Here is a 24,044-nt window from a genome sequence, read left to right on the forward strand (position 1 = left end):
TAGGAAAAAAGTAATTACTTCATAGTCGAATATTTAGAGATTTATAAAGAATCGGAATCAGAATCAGTAATTGTATCGGAATCGGGAATTTAGCAGGGAATCGGTAAAATATTGGAATCGTCTCATCACTAAAATAAAGTGAAAGCGAGAGAGAGAGAGAGAGAGAGAGAGAGAGATTAGAAAGAGATAAATAGAAAGACTAAGACAGAAAAAGATAGAAGATAGATAAATAGAGAGTGAGAGAGAGAGAGAGAGAGAGAGAGAGAGAGAGAGAGAGAGAAACAGATAAACAGACAGGCAGAGAGAACAAAACAGTGATATATCTATATATATATATATATATATATATATATAGAGAGAGAGAGAGAGAGAGATAGCGAGAGAGAGAGAGTGAGAGAGAAAGAAAGAAAGAGAGTGAAGAAGAGCGAGATAGAAAGATTTATTAGAGAATTATATATATATATATATATATATATATATATATATATAAATTAGCAAAGAATTTGCGCTTCAAGTGGAACTTTGCTGTATGCTCGGGTACCCGTTTCGCAGGCACCTTTGCAGTTAGTAGATGTTGTAAGAGAAACTATTGCTTAAGGTGTTTAAATTTTTTTAACTATATCCTGAGGTGACTAAAATCCAACTATGAACTTTAAAGTTATATCAAAGTTAATAAACACTGAAAACAATTACAAAGAATCATAATGGTTAACAGTTGTTTAGTATCACAATTTTTATCAGAGACACACCAAATATGACCTTAAACTTTGAATTTGACCTTGAAAATGGTACACACCATCCCTAGGTCAGAGATCTTAGTCGGACATGTTTAGTCATGATCGGTTCAGTAGTGTAGGCTGTGAGAGAGTATAAATAGGTAGACTATGACCTTAACCTTTGACCTCAACCTTGGAAAACGGTGTGCACCATACCTATGTTGGGGTCCACCATCATGCCAGGTTTATTCATGGTTCGTCTTTTGTTAAACACTATATCAACGATAATGACGGGATCATGGTGCACACATGGAAAAGCAACGATCGGAGAATGAAGACCAGCAACCGTGCACGTATGCATAAAAGAGAGTTCAGTTGATTTATCTAATTGATCGCTCACTAGCGAAAACGCACTTGTGAAAAAGTGCGCGGTTACATAAAAACCATGTACGAACTTTTGTGTAACGTTAAAAAGTTACACATTTTCACAATATATCTAAGCTAACACAAACATCGCTGTTTTTTTTTGTTTTTTTTTTTTTCAACAGAGTGTATGCGCTATATATGTTATCTCTCGCCAGAATGGAATTGTTTGGAACTTTATCTTACCAAATGATATCGAAGATTTAACAAAGATAGCATGCAGAGAAAGGGCTCAGCCTCATCTACTGATATTTGTGAAGAATCCAATGATCCCCTACAGAAATATGCTCAGGACTCAAGCTCTTTAAATCTTGTTTACTTTCTGCTAGTTTCTTCTTTGTTCATACTCTCTTTGCAGTCGAGGAAAATGGTATTATCATTTCAATAATATAATACTAGGTTTTAATCACCAAAGTTAAGCAATGTTGAGTTGTAGTACTAAAAATGGGTAACAATTTGGAAATACCAAGCGCTGTATGTTCTCTCCGCATATCGCAGCATTTTTTTCAGTTGCCTAGGATTTTCTCTTTGGCACTGGAATCAAGCAGTGCTGAATCAGGAGAGGTGCGGTTAGTGATTGCGCTACCCTTGATTCACTATTATAAGATAATTCCACATAAAGTAAAGAAAGAGCTGCATATAATTTTCTGTTCAAAATACAGATGAATATCATACAGATTCCCTATAGAAAAAACAAAAACCAACAAAACAAAACCAAAAAAGAAATTTATCACAAGTAATTTACACATACAATTGTTGGAAATAGAAAATACCGTATATTTCGGTGTATAAGGCGACTGTCAGATAAGACGAGGTACACAAATGGAGCGAATTTTAATAAATTTATCATATATCGGTTGTATAAGACGACTGCTAAATCAGGAAACCATGTTTGTTTAGCCTAGGCTAGAGATTGCAACACTCGTTATCTTATGAAATATTGGTTTTTAAAGATGTTTTTTTAACTTGAAGGGTCGCCTTATACGCTGAAATATGTGGTATGTATTGATAACATTTCCAATACTAATGATTACTGCAATACTATCTCATTGATTACTGTACACGCAATAACCCTTATCTCTACGTGGCATCCGGGCCTTGATAAGTGGTGACCCCCATGTAAAAAAAAAAAAAAGTAAAACAGAAGAAAAACACAAATATAAGATGAGATGTTCAAAGTGTTTTCCTTTATCAGCTATACAAGGACATAGACAGTCTAGCAAACTCCCAGTCGCCCTATGGATAACTTCAAGCAGAATCTTGATCGAAGCATTGATTTTAAGACTTTTATATCGATAAACTCTCTCTCTCTCTCCCCCTCTCTCCCTCCCCCTCTCTCTCTTTCTCTCTCTCTGTAACTGAAGTTGAACTAAGAGTAAACTATAAATGGTAAAATCCATTACGTTGATATCTAGATATTTTACAACAATTTTAGAATTGGCTTTGCAACACGTAACAGTATCCTTGGATCCTGTGTTTTTTTTTTTTTTGAAGATGGGAGGGAGAAGGGGTTACCCTGAATATGTGAGAGAGGAAAAATAAAATAAGGTCAAAGCATTTCAATATATTTTTAGGAAGACATACAAACAGCTTTAAAGTATAAAATAACCGGCCATGTCTACTTCTCCAATGGCTACAACAAATACTTTTACACCTTCATGTTTAAACTTTTTCAGAAAACTATTTTCAGAAAAACTAAAGAAAACCATATTTTTAGTGGGAATAACATGGTTTAACGATAAATCGTTAGGTAGAATCTAATATCGATTATTCACATTTATTGGTATTTGGCTTTAAATGAATGATTCGATAAGATAACTTTATATTTTGCTTAGTCAGAATCAAATATCGATTTTTCACATTCATTATACAGGGTGTCCGTAAAGTTACTATACAGTCTTATTGTTTTATTGTATTATATTTGTATTAATAGCTAATATTTATTTTTTTCACAGGTTTATTTAATCAAGCATGGCTGTATAGTAACTTTACGGACACCCTGTATATCAATAAAAAAATTACATTAAATTAAAAATAATGTTTTCTATAAAAAATATGAGATAAATATTTACTTACTCCAGTAAAGTCTGTATGCCAACACCCAGGCATATCGTGCAAGCATTCTGTATCTCGGTACTCTCACAATGAACCAATCAGTTGGTTGACTGGCGATTCTTCTTTCACCGGCCATGTCTACTTTTCCAATGGCTACAACAAATACTTTTACACCTTCATGTTTCAACTTTTTAGCCTGGTCTGCAGTCCACCAAATGTTATTGGCTTTACCATTCGTGATGACAACGGCGACGCTCACTACGTGATGTCTGACTCCACGTTTTTCAGTGAATGAATGTACTCTGAGATAACTCAAGGCTCTGCTGGTATAATGCTGTCCTTTCACATAGGGGATCCTATCAATGGCTCGAAGCACGGCAATAAGATTCTTGTAGCTGTTCAGATTGAAGTTATTCTTTACCCAGGTGCTGTAAGTGATAACACCAACCCTGATATGATTGGGTGCGATGCGGAAATACTTGACGACGTTCTTCACAAAGTCTTTCGTCCGTTTAAAGTCTTCTAACCCTAAGAAGCTAGAAGAATCCAATACAAACATAATATCCAGTCGGGCTCGTTCATAACCTAAAAATCAATCAATCAATAAATTAATTAATTAATCAAAACATATATCAGTGGTTAGTCTGATAAAAAAATAATGTAAAATACGAATAATAGAAAAACAACCCCACAAAATTAATCCAAAGAAGTAATATTTACCTTTCAATTTGAAATGTTTTCGAACTACAAAAAGGAAAGAAATAAAAACCAAAATAAAAATCAACGTAAAAGTAGATGTTCAATATAAACACAACTATTAAAAAAAATAATATGATCGAAGAGACATTTGGAAAATATTTAAACACAGTAAGCAATAAAATTTGAAAGTGGTTTAAAATTTAATTTCGGGAGAGAGGACAATTACAAGTGCTTACTGTCTATACATGAAAACAATTTGTACTTTCGTTTGTACATACGTACGTTATCACCTTCCATGCTTATTAAAAAAATAAATAAATAAAGACCATCTGATCCCGAAATATGCATTGCACAAAATTGTCGTATTTTAATAATCTTCATTGCGGGAATAATTATTTTCAGAAAAACTAAATAAAATCACACTTTTAGTGGAAAGAAAATGCTGCATGGATAAATCGTTAATCAGAATCTAATATCGATTTTTCACATTTATTGATATTTGGTCTTATATGAACGATTCGATAAGATAACCATATTTCGCTAGTCAGAATCAAATATCGATTTTTCACATTTATTGATATTTGGTCTTATATGAAAGATTCGATAAGATAACTTCATATATTGTATTTGATAATTATCTGATGTCGCCGCCTACCAAAAAATCTTGTGTTTACCTCTTTCAAAATGAATTGTTCCCCAATCGAAAATAAAACATCATAAATAGAATTCTACCGCCACAGTCAACTTAAAAGTGACATTCGTTTCATTTATTTAAACAATATTAATTTGAAAAAACAAATACGAGCATTTTAATCGTTACAATTAGTAGATTAATTTACACTTAAAACGTTTATTTAATTTAATTTAAATAATAAGTCTTTTTATGTTTTTATGTTAAGGAGAAGAGTTAATAGGTAAGGAATATCTATGGGGTTCAGGTAATTAATATAAAATTCACTAGATCCGTCGCATACTAAGGTTGATTAATGTTATTTAAATTTAATTTTTTAAATTAAAGAAATAATAATATGTAAAGCATGAAAATATGAAAAAAAAAACCCATTAAAATGCAAAGGAGATAAATAATATTGTTTACTTTTAAATTTAGATAGGAATTATCTCCCTTACATTTTGAGCTGTACAGATCATTATCCAACATTATTTAAAATTATCTCTCTTTTAATAATCTTCATTGTAGGAATAATTACTTTAAGAAAAAAAACTAAGCAAATCACACTTTTTTAGTGTAAAGAATATGATACAAGGATAACAATAAATAAATCACTAGTCAGAATCAAATATCGATTTTCCACATTCATTAATATTTGGTCTTATATGGAAGATTCGATAAGATAACTTTATATATAATGTTGTCTGCAAAGAAGGCAATATATTGTCTATAAAGAAAACACACACACACACGTATATATATATATATATATATTTAATTATTGGAATTCTTTTTGAGTAATTTGTATATTTTTCTTTATTTATTTGCAGACTATTATCCTCATCTTTTATAGTTGTTGTTTCACGACGTTTTGGCCAACTATTCCTCTGGCATTTGTCAGGTTGTTAACCGCAACAGGATAGGAATGCAAAATCTTTAACTGTATTTTCAGTAATTACTGCCTTCCATAGTTGTTGTTGTCTCGCCACGTTTTGGCCAACTAATCCTCTAGCCGGATTTGGATAGGATTGAAACCGCTATCTTCAGACAACGCTCATCTGGAACTGTAGAGATTCAACGTGGTTAAACAACCTGACGAAGGTTAGAGGAATAGTTGGCAGAAACGTCGTTAAAACAACAACTATAAATGATGAAGATGGTAGCCCGCAAATAAATAGATAAAATGAAAAAAAAAAGGAAACATACCTTTTTCTTTATATTCCGAAACGATCTCTTTTTCTTCTGCAAAACAGAATAGCAAAGAAAGAATTAATTAAACTTAGACGTTTGAAATGATAAGAACAGCAAATACATAGTTTTTAATGATAACAAGTAATATGAACGATGTAATTGTTCTACAAGAAAAATAAGAAAACAAACGCATTGTTTCCTCTATCGATATTCCTAGTACAAGCACCTCATGATCCTTTCTAATGTCGTCCATCTAAGATACCAAACACGCAAATTTCTATTCTTCTTCTCTTCGATTTATTATACTTTGTATCATGTCAATAAAAATTATTCTTAGATTAATAATTATCTGTATCTATCCGGTATAATCCGAGATTCATTAATGTAATTTTACATCTTAAATTAAAAAAACAACAACATAATAATTTGTAAGTCGAGAAGAGATGTAGAAACAAAAGCCGAACCTTCAAGTTAAAATGGAAATTATCTCCATTAGAATTTAAGCTTTTTAGGTCGTTATTTACTTCCCACCTTAATGTAAAAATTTTCTTTGCCGGAATAATTATTTTCAGAAAGAAGCGGAAGCTAATTACATTTTTTTAATGTAAAGAACATAATGGAATGAAAATGAAACTCTTGTAGGGAGGTGTCGATGTTCCATACATATGGTCATCGATCTAATATTCCCAAATTAGTCACCCATCTGGTACTGACCAGACAACGTTGCTTAACTTCGGTGATCTAGCAAAAACTGGTATGTCAACGTGATTGTGGCATACAAAAGAAGAACAAAATGCAAGGATAAAAAGGAGAAATCCTTAGTCAGAATGAAATATTTCTAGGTCTAACTTGGAAAATCTTGCAAGATAACTTTATATATTAAATACTTGCATTGAAATTATATGACGTTAATTTGGTATCTACCTTTTTTGGACTCTATAGGTTAAGTACTTCCTTAAAATATAATATGCAGTAATGCCAGAGAAAAAAAAAACAATTATGCATTTTATTTGGTTTGTTTCTTTGTTTTACGGCATATAAACATTTTTTACTTGTTAAACGCCTCATCAAAATACTTATTTAAAATTATTCATTATAAATGATTATTTGAACACAGTGAGTTGGTGGGATGAATTTCGAGTTCTTCCCTTTTTTCAACTGTATTAATGCATAAATGAATACAAGAGATCTGACAGGGTTTGAACTCTTCATAGCCAATTTCATTCCGCAATAGAATATGGATTTTGTATTTTATAAGAGTAATAACTCAATGCACTTACCTAAATAGTCCAAACGCTCTTTATAGCCTAATAAAAAAGAGAAGAGAATAGAGTAATAAAAACAAGATAAAATATACGTTAATGTTCAAATATATCAAAGTCTAAAGTAATAAATTATTTTGGAATTATACAGTATTATATCAACAGTGCTTAATATATATTTCCAGATGAGATCTAGAATTAACATGTAGTGTATTTATGTAGACATTAATCACACACACACACACACACACACACACACACACACACACACACACACACACACACACACACATATATAGTGATGATTGCTACTTCTTGACAGAAGTTTGCCATCTCTTCTGTTAAGTGTTGTGCGTCTGTGTGCACGTAGGTGACTTTTTAATCCAGCTTTAGTCCTACATGAAAGTACACGTATGTGATATAAAAAAAACTTTCATTCTTGTAAAGGTGATCGCATGAAAATATTGGGAATCCTCGAATGTCGTGTCAGTCTACCTTTAGATTTTCAGATTAAACCCAAAATATGACAACTTAGCGTTGCCGGATGTGCTGTAAAAGCCTCTTTAAAAGACTGTTGTTCTTGTCTTTGATTGTGTGATTCAGATGATTTACAAAACCAGCTTTTGACAAAAGGTATCTGCCACATTACAGTGCACTTCAGTTCCTGTTGTAATTTCTCTGACGTTATATTTTCGTCTTCCATTTTTAAAACACGTTTTAAGACAGCAAGATCTACACGCTGCTCTTGAAAAGTCTTACAATTTTCTCTAATGGTTATTTTCCACAGTGATCGATCTTTCAGTTGAGCTTCCCAGTTATGTACATCAATCTCAAGTATTTTCAAGTTGTTTTTCCAGAGAATGCTTAAATCTTTTTCTTGGTTTATGTTGCGGTCTTTTATCTCTATCTCGCTATAAAACAGTTGTCTAGGAATCTTTTGTCCTCCATCCTAACCAAGTGTCCAGTCCAGCGCATCTGATTTTGAATGATTTTCATTTCAGTACAAGTATTATTTGATCGTTCAAGAACCACAGTCTCAGGCGTTAGGATCCTCCAGTTAATATTAAGTGTTTTCTTAATACAACTTTGGTGAAACTTTTCCAATAACTTGAGATGCTGTCTATATGTTGTCCAAGTTTCTGACCCATGTAGCAGCGTAGCGATAACGCATATACATACATGCATACATACATACATACATACATACATACATATAGATATACATACATACATATCATATATACATGTATACATATATGTACATACACACGCATACATATATATATATATATATATATATATATATACATATATATACATATATATATAATGATCAACAGATTGAGAAAAACAAGAGAAAAATAAAGAAAGGTCTGCCATATTTAATCAAACGTGCCTTGATAAAGATTTGCTATCTCTCTCTCTCTCTCTCTCTCACACACACACACACACTCTCTCTCTGCCTCTATGTCTCTGTCTGTCTGTCTCTATCTGTCTGTCTGTCTGTCTGTCTCTATCTGTCTGTCTGTCTGTCTCTATCTGTCTGTCTGTCTCTCTCTTTCTCTCTCTCTCTCTCTCTCTCTATATATATATATATATATATATATATATATATATGGGTAGTTATTTTTGTGTCAAAATGCGCGACCACGCGTCACCTATCCAGCTTCATAAAAACCCCGTAGATAACAACATCACGTGGACTCTTCATCGAACTATCTTCCACTACATCATGTTAAGGAAGAAGAGAGAAAAAAAAAAGATTGATAAAGGAGTCTTACTCCAAAACATATTTCTTTAAAAATAAACACCTGCTTATTTTATTAAAAAAATTTCGCGTCTCAGTTTTGGCTTCAAATGTATTTATACATGTTTTATTCTTCTATATATATATATATATATATATATATATATATATATATATATATAATTTCATGTGTCTACATAAAATTTTATGTGCCTTTTTAGTATTTACATCAACAGTGCTTAATATCAATAATAAACTATCAATAATTCTCCCCACTCTTTATCTGTGCCTAAACCTAAACATAGATTCCATGATCAAAGCTTCTTTCTTAGAACTGCACGCCTGTGGAATTGTCTTCCATTTTCCTGCTTTCCGGCTGACTATAATATGGTTGTGTTCAAGTCTAACGTAAATAAGTTCTTGATGAGCCGTTCCATATAAGTTATCAAATTTACCGAATTTTCATTACTAATGATTACTATATTGTCCAATTTCTACTGTACACTCTTTAACCCTTATCCTTGAGTGGCCTCTTGGCCTTGATAATGTGGTGATGCCTGTGTAAAAAAAATGTGAGCAATGCTAGGTGGTAAGTTTTGAACATAGACTACATAGAATTTTCTACGTTTTATGTTCGTGAAGATTCACCAAGCTAACAATATTTGTATTATATGTATATATATATATATATATATATATATATATATATATATATATATATATATATATATATATATATATAAATATCTTTATATATATATATATATTTAAATATATTTATACATATTTATTTATATATATAAATATATATATATAAATATATTTAAATATATATATATATAAATATATGTATATATAAATGGATATATAAAAATATATAAATCCATATATATATATATATATATATATATATATATATATAAATGCATGATAATATATATATATATATATAAATGCATGATAATATATATATATATATACCCATAGATATATGTGTAGATAGATTAATATATAGATAGATAGATAGATACGTATATATGTAAGGCAATTAAACTATATTGATGCGCCGCATGTTTTTCCTTGCAAGAAATGAAAACGCAAATACACCTATGTATCTTAACTACCATAAATATGATATAAAGTAATATCTTTTTTACTTTTATTTAAATGTTGTTTAAAATTATTCCATCACTAATTCGTAAATGTTTTATTTTATTCTACAGCTTTTAGTTACTTTTGTGTTCTGACGATTTATTCTTATTTATTTGTTCACTATAGTACACATTAGTGGTTCTTTTATAATATTGATGATTGTTAATCATTTCGACAATTTGTTTTTATTTAACAATTTGTATTTCTATTATCATTTAGTAGCAAAACAAGTATTTGTTTAAATGTCTGCATTTAGATATAATTCCTTGTTTTGTATTTAATAAATTTATTGGGTTTTTTAATTCTATATTCTCCTTGAAGAATAATTCACAACTTTTATTATTTAAATTGCAAGGGGGGGTTAATTTTAAGGTTTCTCAATTTATGTCAGTATTTTGGTACTTTTTTTTACACAGGCATCACCACATTATCAAGGCCAAGAGGCCACTCAAGGATAAAGGTTAAAGAGTTTACAGTAGAAATTGGAAAATATAGTAATCATTAGTAATGAAAATTCGGTAAATTTGTTAACTTATATGGAACGGCTCATCAAGAACTTGTTTATGTTAGACTTGAACACAACCATATTGTAGTCAGCCGGAAAGCAGGAAAACGGAAGACAATTCCACAGGCGTGCAGTTCTAAGAAAGAAGCTTTGTTCATGGAATCTACGTTTAGGTTTAGACACAGATAAAGAGTGGAGGGGGGAATTATTGATACAGACATTCATTGGAATATTCCAAACAGATAATGTAAACCTCCGGAAAGTGTTGAAAAAAATTTTTTTTATTTTTTGTTTGCTACAATGTTAAGGTGCTGAACTACAACGTTGTGCTTGTCCAATGTGTTAATCGCTAACAAACTAGAGAAAAGCATAATTATAATAGAAAATAATAACGTTATTATTTAGGAAATCATTTTTAAATACACTGTACTTCTACCTAACAATTTAATAAACAAAGGTACCGTAAAAGGATTTTCATAAATAGAAGATACCAATTGCAAATTGTCGACTACTGTGATTTTATTGGCTAGGCATTTTGGTAACTTCTGTCAGTTTAAGTAACCTACCCGGAATATGCCGGCAATAGTGCGGTCCGTATTCTGCATAAGTACAAATTATTTTTTGTTATAATTCTTTTGCGTGTGAAATGAGACAAAGTTGAATTAAATGTTCTGTTAAATTCCAAATTACTTTGCACCAAAATAATATGCAAGAGAAAAAAGCAGAAAAATAAGTGAACTCTCGCATTCCGTACACATCAACACATTTAAATCAAGTTCTGATTTTTTTTTTCGCAAATCACGTGGATTAGTCATCTTTTAAGACAATAAAAAAAGAAAACTGAAATCATGACCAACCTTTTAAGATCCATCTTTTGTCAAAGCCTGCAAAAGTGAAAAGAAATATCGGATTAACCAAAAACCCAATTCATTTCCTGCTTATTTTTTTTAAAATAAATATTTCAAACAATGAAATAAAACAAAGAAAAGAATCACGATTTAATTTTACCAATTTTACTCCCTATCAAAACATAAAAAAACTCTGGAGAATATAAACAGATAGAAAAGTTTAAGTATAAGATTTGGCATTTAGATGGGACTTAAATAATTGCACTTATATATCTCTTGCTTTTTCACTATATATCTCTGACCTTAGTATATATCTCTAAACTTTCCATATATCTCTGACATTTTCATATATCTCTGACCTTACTATATATCTCTAAACTTTTCATATATCTCTGACCTTACTATATATCTCTAAACTTTTCATATATCTCTGACCTTACTATATATCTCTAAACTTTTCATATATCTCTGACATTTTCATATATCTCTGACCCTTTCATATATCTCTGACCTTACTATATATCTCTAAACTTTTCATATATCTCTGACCTTACTATATATCTCTAAACTTTTCATATATCTCTGACCTTACTATATATCTCTAAACTTTTCATATATCTCTGACCTTACTATATATCTCTGACCTTTTCATATATCTCTGACCTTACTATATATCTCTAAACTTTTCATATATCTCTGACCTTACTATATATCTCTAAACTTTTCATATATCTCTGACCTTACTATATATCTCTAAACTTTTCATATATCTCTGACCTTACTATATATCTCTAAACTTTTCATATATCTCTGACCTTACTATATATCTCTAAACTTTTCATATATCTATGACCTTACTATATATCTCTAAACTTTTCATATATCTCTGACCTTACTATATATCTCTAAACTTTTCATATATCTCTGACCTTTTCATATATCTCTGACCTTACTATATATCTCTAAACTTTTCATATATCTCTGACCTTTTCATATATCTCTGACCTTACTATATATCTCTAAACTTTTCATATATCTCTGACCTTACTATATATCTCTAAACTTTTCATATATCTCTGACCTTACTATATATCTCTAAACTTTTCATATATCTCTGACCTTTTCATATATCTCTGACCTTACTATACATCTCTAAACTTTTCATATATCTCTGACCTTACTATATATCTCTAAACTTTTCATATATCTCTGACCTTTTCATATATCTCTAAACTTTTCATATATCTCTGACCTTTTCATATATCTCTGACCTTACTATATATCTCTAAACTTTTCATATATCTCTGACCTTACTATATATCTCTAAACTTTTCATATATCTCTGACCTTACTATATATCTCTAAACTTTTCATATATCTCTGACCTTACTATATATCTCTAAACTTTTCATATATCTCTGACCTTTTCATATATCTCTGACCTTACTATATATCTCTAAACTTTTCATATATCTCTGACCTTACTATATATCTCTAAACTTTTCATATATCTCTGACCTTTTCATATATCTCTGACCTTACTATATATCTCTAAACTTTTCATATATCTCTGACCTTACTATATATCTCTAAACTTTTCATATATCTCTGACCTTTTCATATATCTCTGACCTTACTATATATCTCTAAACTTTTCATATATCTCTGACCTTACTATATATCTCTAAACTTTTCATATATCTCTGACCTTACTATATATCTCTAAACTTTTCATATATCTCTGACCTTACTATATATCTCTAAACTTTTCATATATCTCTGACCTTTTCATATATCTCTGACCTTACTATATATCTCTAAACTTTTCATATATCTCTAAACTTTTCATATATCTCTGACCTTACTATATATCTCTAAACTTTTCATATATCTCTGACCTTACTATATATCTCTAAACTTTTCATATATCTCTGACCTTTTCATATATCTCTGACCTTACTATATATCTCTAAACTTTTCATATATCTCTGACCTTACTATATATCTCTAAACTTTTCATATATCTCTGACCTTTTCATATATCTCTGACCTTACTATATATCTCTAAACTTTTCATATATCTCTGACCTTACTATATATCTCTAAACTTTTCATATATCTCTGACCTTACTATATATCTCTAAACTTTTCATATATCTCTGACCTTTTCATATATCTCTGACCTTACGATATATCTCTAAACTTTTCATATATCTCTGACCTTACTATATATCTCTAAACTTTTCATATATCTCTGACCTTACTATATATCTCTAAACTTTTCATATATCTCTGACCTTACTATATATCTCTAAACTTTTCATATATCTCTGACCTTTTCATATATCTCTGACCTTACTATATATCTCTAAACTTTTCATATATCTCTGACCTTACTATATATCTCTAAACTTTTCATATATCTCTGACCTTTTCATATATCTCTGACCTTACTATATATCTCTAAACTTTTCATATATCTCTGACCTTACTATATATCTCTAAACTTTTCATATATCTCTGACCTTACTATATATCTCTAAACTTTTCATATATCTCTGACCTTACTATATATCTCTAAACTTTTCATATATCTCTGACCTTACTATATATCTCTGACCTTTTCATATATCTCTGACCTTACTATATATCTCTAAACTTTTCATATATCTCTGACCTTACTATATATCTCTAAACTTTTCATATATCTCTGACCTTACTATATATCTCTAAACTTTTCATATATCTCTGACCTTACTATATATCTCTGACCTTTTCATATATCTCTGACCTTACTATATATCTCTGACCTTTTCATATATCTCTGACCTTACTATATATCTCTAAACTTTTCATATATCTCTGACCTTACTATATATCTCTAAACTTTTCATATATCTCTGACCTTACTATATATCTCTAAACTTTTCATATATCTCTGACATTTTCATATATCTCTGACCTTTTCATATATCTCTGACCTTACTATATATCTCTAAACTTTTCATATATCTCTGACCTTACTATATATCTCTAAACTTTTCATATATCTCTGACCTTACTATATATCTCTAAACTTTTCATATATCTCTGACCTTTTCATATATCTCTGACCTTACTATATATCTCTAAACTTTTCATATATCTCTGACCTTTTCATATATCTCTGACCTTACTATATATCTCTAAACTTTTCATATATCTCTGACCTTACTATATATCTCTAAACTTTTCATATATCTCTGACCTTACTATATATCTCTAAACTTTTCATATATATCTGACCTTTTCATATATCTCTGACCTTTTCATATATCTCTGACCTTACTATATATCTCTAAACCTTTCATATATATCTGACCTTAATATATATCTCCAAACTTTTCATATATCTCTGACCTTTTCATATATCTCTAAACTTTTCATATATCTCTGACCTTACTATATATCTCTAAACTTTTCATATATATCTGACCTTAATATATATCTCCAAACTTTTCATATATCTCTGACCTTTTCATATATCTCTGACCTTACTATATATCTCTAAACTTTTCATATATCTCTGACCTTTTCATATATCTCTGACCTTAGTATATATCTCTAAACTTTTCATATATCTCTGACATTTTCATATATCTGATCTTGTTAAATATCTGACGTTTTAATATATTTCTGACCTTTCACATATCTGTAACCTTTTCATTTATCTAACCTTTCCACATATCTCTGACCTTTCCACATATCTCTGACCTTTTAATATATTTCTGACCTTTTTAAATATCACTTAAATTTTCATATATCTCTGACCTTTTCATATATCTCTGACCTTTTCATATAACCGTAACCATTTCATACATCGTTGACCTTATCTGTAATCTTTTCATATATCTCTGACCTTCTTATATAGGGTGACCCATAAGTAAACTTACAGTTTGAAAATCAAACAACTTTTTCTTAAATGACTGTATTTAATTAATTCTTTTTTATTACATGGTTTATAGTGTGCACATTTGTTCTGACTTAATTATGAAAGATAATATCTCTTAAGTAGCCTCCATTCTCGGCTTTGCAAAGTCGAGCTCTTTCTAAGCTATTCTTTATGACAGTTCTTAACATCGGAATTTGTAGGGAAAGAATTTCCTGCATATGTTTGCCTTAAGTTCTTGGATGCTTCTAGGCTTATTTGCATACACTTTGTCTTTAAGATATCCCCAAATCCAAAACTAGTTCTGTCAAATTAGATGAACGTGGAGGCCATTCAAAATCGACATTTCAAGAGATTTTTCGATCCTGAAACATCACAGTTAACAACTGCATTGTTGCTCTAGCTGTATTTGCAGTTGCTCCATTTTGTTTGCCACCAATACCCTAGCATGTTTACTAACTGAGGTTGAACAAATTCAGTAGCATATCTTTTAAGAGGATATTGAACATTGAGATGGCGCATATAAGATCTTTGCATTCCAACAATTAATCATCCATTTTCAAAGTGAAATTCAATTATCCTCACTCGTTGTTTTGTGTAAACTTATCTATATTCAAACTTTTTCAAAGATTCTATTTTATAATTCTGAAACCGGAAATTAAAATATATTAATAGAAAAAAAGTTATTGAATTTTTAAAATGTAAAGTGACTTATGGGCCAGCCCGTATATCTGTAACCTTTCATATATTTTTGACCTTTCTATATATTTCTAAGCTTTTCATATATCTCTGACTTTTTAATATATATCTAACTTTTACTTTTTTGCCTCATTTCGTTAAGTTGGAAAGTGTAAGAAAAAATATCTAGCTTAGATAATATTAGTCTCTCTCTCTCTCTCTCTCTCTCTCTCTCATAAGTTCATTCTCTCCATCTAAAACACTGAAGACACTCACGGAAGAAATATCTTATAATTTCCCCAGATGGATTTATTTACAGTGAATAATATATTACATGGAACCCAACTTACTCTACTCGTCAGCTGATGACTGTGAAGGTTGAGTACCTCCCGCGTGCCATATGGCTAGACTTCATGATCAATAATGTCATTTGCGATGTTTTTTTTTTCTCCAAAATGCTTATATCCTATCGTTATATTATTGGTGTATTAAAAAGACAGACTTGTACCTTTTCACGGATATGAATGATTGTGAGTCATAATCGAGCTTGATATGTGATTAATAATGAAACCATATGCATATATAGGTTGACTATCAAAAATTGCACAAAAGATAAATCACTTTTACACATCATAGAATTCTATAGTTACATGAATGTGAACATCAACTGACGTTTTAGAACTATTTCTCCATTTCAAAAATAAATAAAAAATAAAAGTGAATGGACGCAAAAGAGTTTAGTATAAAATATATAACTAAACAATAGCAGAAAGAATAGTGAAATAATAAAATGCAATGACCTTTTGTAGGTCAATTACTCTATCAAAAAACTAGCAAAATCCCGACTTAAACCTTGGACGTTGTACATCATCCCTAGGTCAGAGACAATCATTTAATCCTGATCAGTGCAATCGTGTAGGCTGTAAGAGAGTATACATACATAAGCTATGGCCTTGACCTTTACCTTGGAAAATGGTGTGCAGCATCCCTATGTGGGGGACCATCATGATGCTACGTTTGGTCATGATTGATCCACTGGTGTCGGCTGTAGGAGAGTATATATACATAGGCTATGACATTGACCTTTGAGCTTTACCTTGAAAAATTGTCTACATTATCCTTAGGTGGGGGAACGATCATCATGCCAGGTTTGGTTGTGATCAGTGTGGTGTGGGCTGTAGGAAAGTTGTACACACATACATACATACGAACGTTACTACTTTATATATATATATATATATATATATATATATATATATATATAAAGAGAGAGAGAGAGAGAGAGAGAGAGAGAGAGAGAGAGAGAGAGAGAGAGATGAGAAACAAATAGAGATCAGTGAGCTAAGAAAAAGGTAGTTTAATTTGTTTTCAAGGAGTGGATGTCAAAATCTATTATGGCCTTGCTTCCACCGGGTAACGCTGGTACACGGGTCCTGCTACTATATTATGATTATAGAATACTATAATCATATTGATATATAAAGCAATGGCCTTTCGTAGGCCAATTCATTTATTACAAAATCAGAAATGCAAGCGAGGACTAAATAAAGAGCAGTAAACATAAAAGGAATAATGCAATTATTAAAAATCATTTTCAAAAGCAATGAAAAAAGTTTTACTTACTCCAATATAATCTGTAGACCAAATCCCACGCATATCTTTCAAGTAATCTGTAGTTGGGTACTCTGATAATAAACCAAGAATGTGGTCGGCTTGATATTCTCCTCAGACCGAGTTCGTACACTTTTCCAACGGCCACTACAAACACTTTGACATCATCACGTCTCAAGAGTTCGGCCTGCTTTGTGGTCCACTTATGATTTACTGATCTGCCGTTCGTGATGACAATTGCAACACTGACCACGTGTGGTCTGGTTCCATATCGGCGAGTGAATGAATATCTTCTGATGTAACTCAATGCACGATTGGTGTATTGTTGTCCTCTCACATATGGAATGCTATCAATGGCTCGTAGCACTTCATGCAGAGTCTTGTAGCTGTTCAAGTTGAAGTCATCTCTTGCCCAAGTGCTGTAGGTGATTGCACCAACTCTCACGTGACTTGGAGCAATATGGAAATACTTGACAACCTTCTTCATAAAGCTTTTCACCTTCATGAAGTTATACAATCCAACAGAAGTTGATGCATCAACTACAAACATGATGTCCATTCGGGCTTTGTTATAACCTGTTTGAAATAAGAGAAAAATACGTTTTTGATTAAGAGAAAATTACGTTAAATGGATCATTGTTAAATTTAAGAAGCTTTTAAAATATCTAAAGAAAGCGCACAAAATTTATTCAAATAACAAAGCAAAACCTTTCGCCGCTGTCAAGTAACAAAAGATAGCTAACCTGGAAGTCTAATTTTTTCCCATTCTGCAAAAATAAAAGAAAGAAAAAGAAATCGTATTAGCGAATTTTAAAGAAATACAAAATTATATAAAAACTACAAGCATGTTTTGTATATATTATCTCTAATATATATATATATATATATATATATATATATATATATATATATATATATATATATATATATATATAGAGAGAGAGAGAGAGAGAGAGAGAGAGAGAGAGATAGATAGATAGATTGTATTACTTGAAACGGAATAAAATTTATCAATACAATTCCAGGAATCTTGGATATACTTGGCAATAAATATTGTATTTTATTTCAAAGTCAATCTTAAATTAAACAAGAACAAAATTCCAAATAGCGTTTTTTATTTACTTTTGTAAATATATAAGCAATATTATACATACCTTCAACTCTGTACTTGAAGAACATTTCTTCTCTTCCTGCAAAGAAATTTAACATATCAATAGATATTTGAATTTAAAATAGTGATAAGTAAAACTAAAAGTAATTGCGTAAATAGTTAGTTGTGGAATTGCAAACATTGATTAATTTAGCAAAGTAAAAAGCTTCCCGGGTAACAGCGGAAGGGATAGCTAGATTATTGATAATAAGTAATTAAATATTTATTTGGGGTTGTTTACTAAATATTCTAAAAGATAAGCTGAACATGGAAATATTTTAAAAAAATCAGATTCTGTTTTTATGTATGAAAATAAAAAGAAAAGAACACTTACTTATATAGTCAAGACGTTCTTGATAACCTGTGAAAAAGTGATGGCAGGTATTAGAAATAACACATTTATACAAATATGCATGTAACTATATACGTGTTATGATGCCTTAATAATAATAATAATAATAATAATAATGAACTCTTCCACTCATTATAAACACCATGTCTGTCTCTCAGCAGAGTCTTGCACTTGTAGCGATCGGACTGATGTATACTCACACTCTTGACTTATTGTGTTTTATTTTCTCGTCATGAAATTTTGTTTCTGCCGAGTTGCAACACTGGTGACGAGGAGAATTAAGGTACTCAAACTTTGTCATCAATAACTCTGACGACGGAGAATTCTTAAGAAACAGTTTACTCAAGAACCTTAAAAGGGACGCAACAAGGATTTAAAAACTATCTATTCGAGAACCTTAAAAAAGAACAAACGTGGAGAAGCAACAACGAAATTTCTCAACAACCTCAAAGCTTTATTGATGGGCTTCAAAAAATAACCAGTAGGCTGAATTTTTTTTTTAACTAAAATGAATTATCTTCATTTTCTCTCACAGAAAAAGTCTTTGAATTTATTTTATTCCATCACTGTGATAATTCTTAATAAGAAAGAAATGCATTCTTCTTCTCTTAGAAGAAAAAATAAACCTTTATTTTACTGTTGACTAAAGTCCAAATGCAAACACTTGCATATGAAATGCGTATTAATTTTTTTAGAGAAAAACATTTTATGCTCGGTTTTATTAATTACATTAGCAGTACAATATTGAAATTTATATAGTCATACATGTAAAAATACTTTTGAAACATGGAAGACTTCAAGTTTAATCTTCTAGAATTGGTCATCAACAAAGGAATCAATAAAGATTAAAAAAACTTCTCCTAAAACGATAAGAAAAAAAAAATGAATAAAAAAATCCTACTCCAATATCAGCAACAGAATGAAGAACGACAGCACAAAGTTTGAAGAATTATTATTACAGTGTTGTATAGGAGTCAAAATACTCAAAACGAAAATGCTTTTTTCACAAAATGCTACTTGGAGTGTAATTAACAAATGGGCAGACTCTAAAAACTTCCCCTATTTCCCTGCAAAATAGAGACTGACGAACATAACAGATTCGTGAATACTAGCGACCTGTCTTTTGCTGAAGCTGTTACACTTCTAACAGAACTATTTAGCTCCCAAACATCCCTGTTTCACAAAAGATGGAAATGTCTAAATTTAACAAGAAAAGGCAATGAAGACTATTTAACGTTTGGATTAGGCGTAAATAAACACTGACGATTTCAAACTTTCTGGACTAAGCGTGGATAATTTTAAATGTTTAATGTTGTGCAAAGATTAATATCCACGAAAGACAGAAATTAGATGAAGAATCCTAACAAAGTTGGAAAAAGAACCAAACTTAACGTTACAAAAATGATCTGAACACTACTAAAGTAAGACTGTAAAATACTGAGGAGTTGTGCATTGCTCACATAAGGAAATACGATAGAAAGCACACCCCAACTCTCCTACAAAGATGTCATCCCAATGAAAACCATGAAAAATTACCACCTACCATCTGTTCCCACCGTGGAGTCTTTCACGGTTTATAGATTGTTCATAACGTTTTAAAACCTGTCTAATTTGTAATAAAAATTGGACATAACAGTTTACATGGAGAAAGAATAAAAGAAATAAAACACGTGTTAAATCCATAAAAACAAACCAACAGGATGGTGCAAATATAAGAAAGTAAAAGTTTGAAATAAAAATGCCAAATTACTCTGAGTCCGATTTGTCTATAATCAATTTGCATACATGGAAAAGGTTACATCAACCAACCAAACTAAAAACTAACAAAACTGACAGATTAGGAAGTGGCTGTCGAATGACACTAACTACACCACAGGAAGATGAACACAATTTATGAGGGAGAAATACTCCAAACAGCCTCAGAAAGAAATCAAAAGCTTCTGGACCTTATCACAAAAACCTCCTATTGATGCCGGGTGATAAAACTTCTCAATTTCACTTGTAATGTCAGGCTGTATAAGAGTGTTTACTTGGTCAAAATCAGACCGTTCCTTCTTTAATTAGATTTTTTAGATTATTGATTTTCGATATTTATCAGAGGTATTTCGATACAAAACCTATCTAAAACACTCCCAAGCAAATAAAGTACATTTGCATGAAATAAAAAGAATAATCGGTCCAATCGTTTCGGGGTCCATAGAGAACAAATTCACACACACAGAGGCATACACAAGCACACACACGAAGTGCCTTTTATATATAAGTAGACATAATCTTATGATTTGTTCTTAGAAGATTAAAAAAGGAAAGTATGTTAAATCTTCTTGCTCTGTTTAAAATGAACATTAATGTTTTTAAATGTGTATTGCAATATGAAAATATGTAATCGAATCCAGAGAATAAAAAAATATTTAATAATATTAATAATAAAAATATTCAATCATAAAAAATATATATGAATAGTGACGGTGCTCGGTCCACCTTCATTTCTTCAATCGAAAATATTTTTAAAACAAATTTAGAAGGAAGAGAATAATTAGGGACCACCTGCCGAGTATTTTTTTTTTTGAAAAATAGAAGTAAAGTTTGCAAAATTCTCAGTAAATTTGTAAAATAATTAATAAGATATTATTATCTTTTGATTAAATAATTTGATTAAATAAAAACTTAATTTTATAAATAAGATGTATATAAATCAATGAAATTGAATAGGAAAAATTATATTGTAATAAATTTTGTTAAAAATTAGGAAAAAGCAATGCAATAAATATCAATAGTAGTAGTAGTAGTAGTAGTAGTAGTAGAAGTAGTAGTATCTCTTTAAGTAGTAAAAGTGTGTATTGCTTCTTTAAATGATAAATACATGACTCAGTTGACTCCGGATTCCAATAATACGAGCGACGTGCCTCCTATTTTTTATCCTGCCTGATTAGATCATAGGAGATTTCCAAATTGCATTGTTATGATGACTGAACTTATGCAATCATGACCAGGAAATTTCATCTCGCTGTTGGAGTATTCAGGGTATGAGACTTCCAGAAAGCAACCTCTGTCATGGACGTACGTCAGAAGCAGATATGCGTCATTAAATTCGTTCATGCAGAAAAAATTGAACCAATTAACGTTAGGGGTTGTTCCTTGATAGAAACGCTGGTTCAGTTTGAATAAAATAAATACGTGTTAGATACGTTTGAAGTCAAAACAACGCATTATTACAAAATAAACAGAAATTTATATCATAAATTTCAATATAAATTTAAAACAAAATAAATATCTGTTTATTTTGTAATAATGCGTTGTTTTGGCTTCAAACGTATCTAATACGTATTTATTTTATTGAACCGACTAACATTCGCCAGCGGCTGTTGAACGTTTACGAAGCCAATGCAGTTGATGTTAGTACAGTTACTGGGTGGGTTCGTCGATTTCAGGTTGACAACAGAGATGTAAGTAATAGAGCGCATTCCAAACTTTTACAACCGATGCATCGTTCATCGCTGGCAAAAGTACATTGAGAAAGATGGTGACTATGTAGACAAATAAATTATTTAGCACAGAAGGTCGCTCGTTTTAATGGTACTACCTTGTCTTCGTAGCTCTTCAACAATTTAGTTTTTAAGTTAAAAAAATAGGACTTACTTTTGGGAAGGTCCTTGTATAATCGTAAATTCTTATAAGTTTGGGAATTTGATAGAGCTAAAATTGTATTCGTTCAACTTATGTAAATAATAGAATGGGGACGTTGGTTGTACTATAGAAATATTAACCCAATTTAAGAAATGTACCTAAATAAAGTAATACAGATTATGCTTTCATTTTGTTTTCTTTTTTCATCTACAAAATTATATTTTTTATATGCATTAAAATAAATCTAAATATATATTATTAAAAATCAGTGTAAAAAAAAAAACAGTATGATAATTACCTCTATGAAACAGTTTAGCAACATACATACTTTTGAGGACGTCTGTGACCATCGGGCTAAGATCACAGTGTAGTATCTGTTCCGGCAGATACTGCAAGCAAAGACCATATGTGGGGTTGCCCCGACATATAAGACCTTGGTCAATGTAGGGGCAAACCCTTCATACCAATTGTCACTATCCATCTCCCCTACTCCCGGGGAGTTGGTCCCCATTTTCACTTCACTCCTCACATTAAAAATCGGCCTTGTGCCTAATTTGCTCGGTGGGGGAGCAAATAAATACCAACCCCACATATGAGACCATTGCCCTTGTGGCAATCAGTTATTGGTCAATGTAGTGGAAACCCTTCATACCAATTGTCACTATCCAGCTCCCCTACTCCCTGGGGAGCTAGTCCCCATTTCCCCAATCTCTCCACATTAAAAAACGGCCTAATTTGCTCAATGGAGAAGCAAATAAATACACAGTGTAGTATCTGTTCTAATACTGCACTTCAGTTTTTCCGTTCTTGGTTAGTGGAGGAGAAATCCTTCATGACTGAGACAATTTTTTATTTTTATTTTCATCCAGAGTGCCCCTTTTTGGGGGAGCTGGACTTTCCCCACATTAAAAACCGATCTTGTGTCTAACTCTGCCCTCGTGGAGAGGCAAGTAAATATATCAATACATACACTGAATTGGCTATTACAGCAAAGGCCAACGGTTAAAAAATATATACATTTCTTGATACTTTGGAACTTAGGTTTTAATAATGAATAAAAGTAAAAAAAAAATGGAATGAAAATATTTGGGAATTGCGACATACGTACTGACAAAATTTAAATTATAGACAGTCACATTGTCTCCATTATAATAATATGTATAGGTAAAAGGAGAGTCGATTCCATTGTGGATCGATTTATATAAAGATGTTTCGAATGAACATTGTTACAAGAATTTAATAAAGGAATAAAAACATTTGTTTAAAGTGTAAGAATCTATTGAAATTTTTCATCATTATTGTTATTTCTCGTAGAGACCATTTATTTTCTCATCTATATATTAATACGATAGCGTGTGTGTTATTTTCTGTATTACCCTTACATCCGGGTCGTTTAATTGTTATGTACTTCCATTTCTTGTAATAAATAA

At 30.8% G+C, this 24,044-nt stretch overlaps 1 protein-coding gene across 50 annotated transcripts in view; it reads right to left on the reverse strand.

The window, feature by feature from the left end:
• LOC145303484 (uncharacterized) overlaps positions 1 to 24,044 on the reverse strand; it is a 578,993-nt gene that overhangs the window by 245,852 nt on the left and 309,097 nt on the right. For all 50 annotated transcript variants that reach the window (XM_080144904.1, XM_080144905.1, XM_080144871.1 and 47 more), the window contains 9 exons: positions 18,970 to 18,996; positions 18,640 to 18,675; positions 18,229 to 18,252; positions 17,498 to 18,061; positions 11,278 to 11,304; positions 7,035 to 7,061; positions 5,770 to 5,805; positions 3,915 to 3,938; positions 3,216 to 3,779 (listed from right to left, as the gene is read on the reverse strand). In XM_080144904.1, the coding sequence (XP_080001030.1) occupies positions 3,216 to 3,779; positions 3,915 to 3,938; positions 5,770 to 5,805; positions 7,035 to 7,061; positions 11,278 to 11,304; positions 17,498 to 18,061; positions 18,229 to 18,252; positions 18,640 to 18,675; positions 18,970 to 18,996 (1,329 nt within the window). The remainder of the gene's footprint in view (positions 1 to 3,215; positions 3,780 to 3,914; positions 3,939 to 5,769; positions 5,806 to 7,034; positions 7,062 to 11,277; positions 11,305 to 17,497; positions 18,062 to 18,228; positions 18,253 to 18,639; positions 18,676 to 18,969; positions 18,997 to 24,044) is intronic.

The sequence above is a fragment of the Euprymna scolopes genome, chromosome 19, assembly GCF_053919585.1.
Source record: "Euprymna scolopes isolate OS-2025 chromosome 19, ASM5391958v1, whole genome shotgun sequence".
NCBI classification, from domain to species: Eukaryota; Metazoa; Mollusca; class Cephalopoda; order Sepiida; family Sepiolidae; genus Euprymna; species Euprymna scolopes.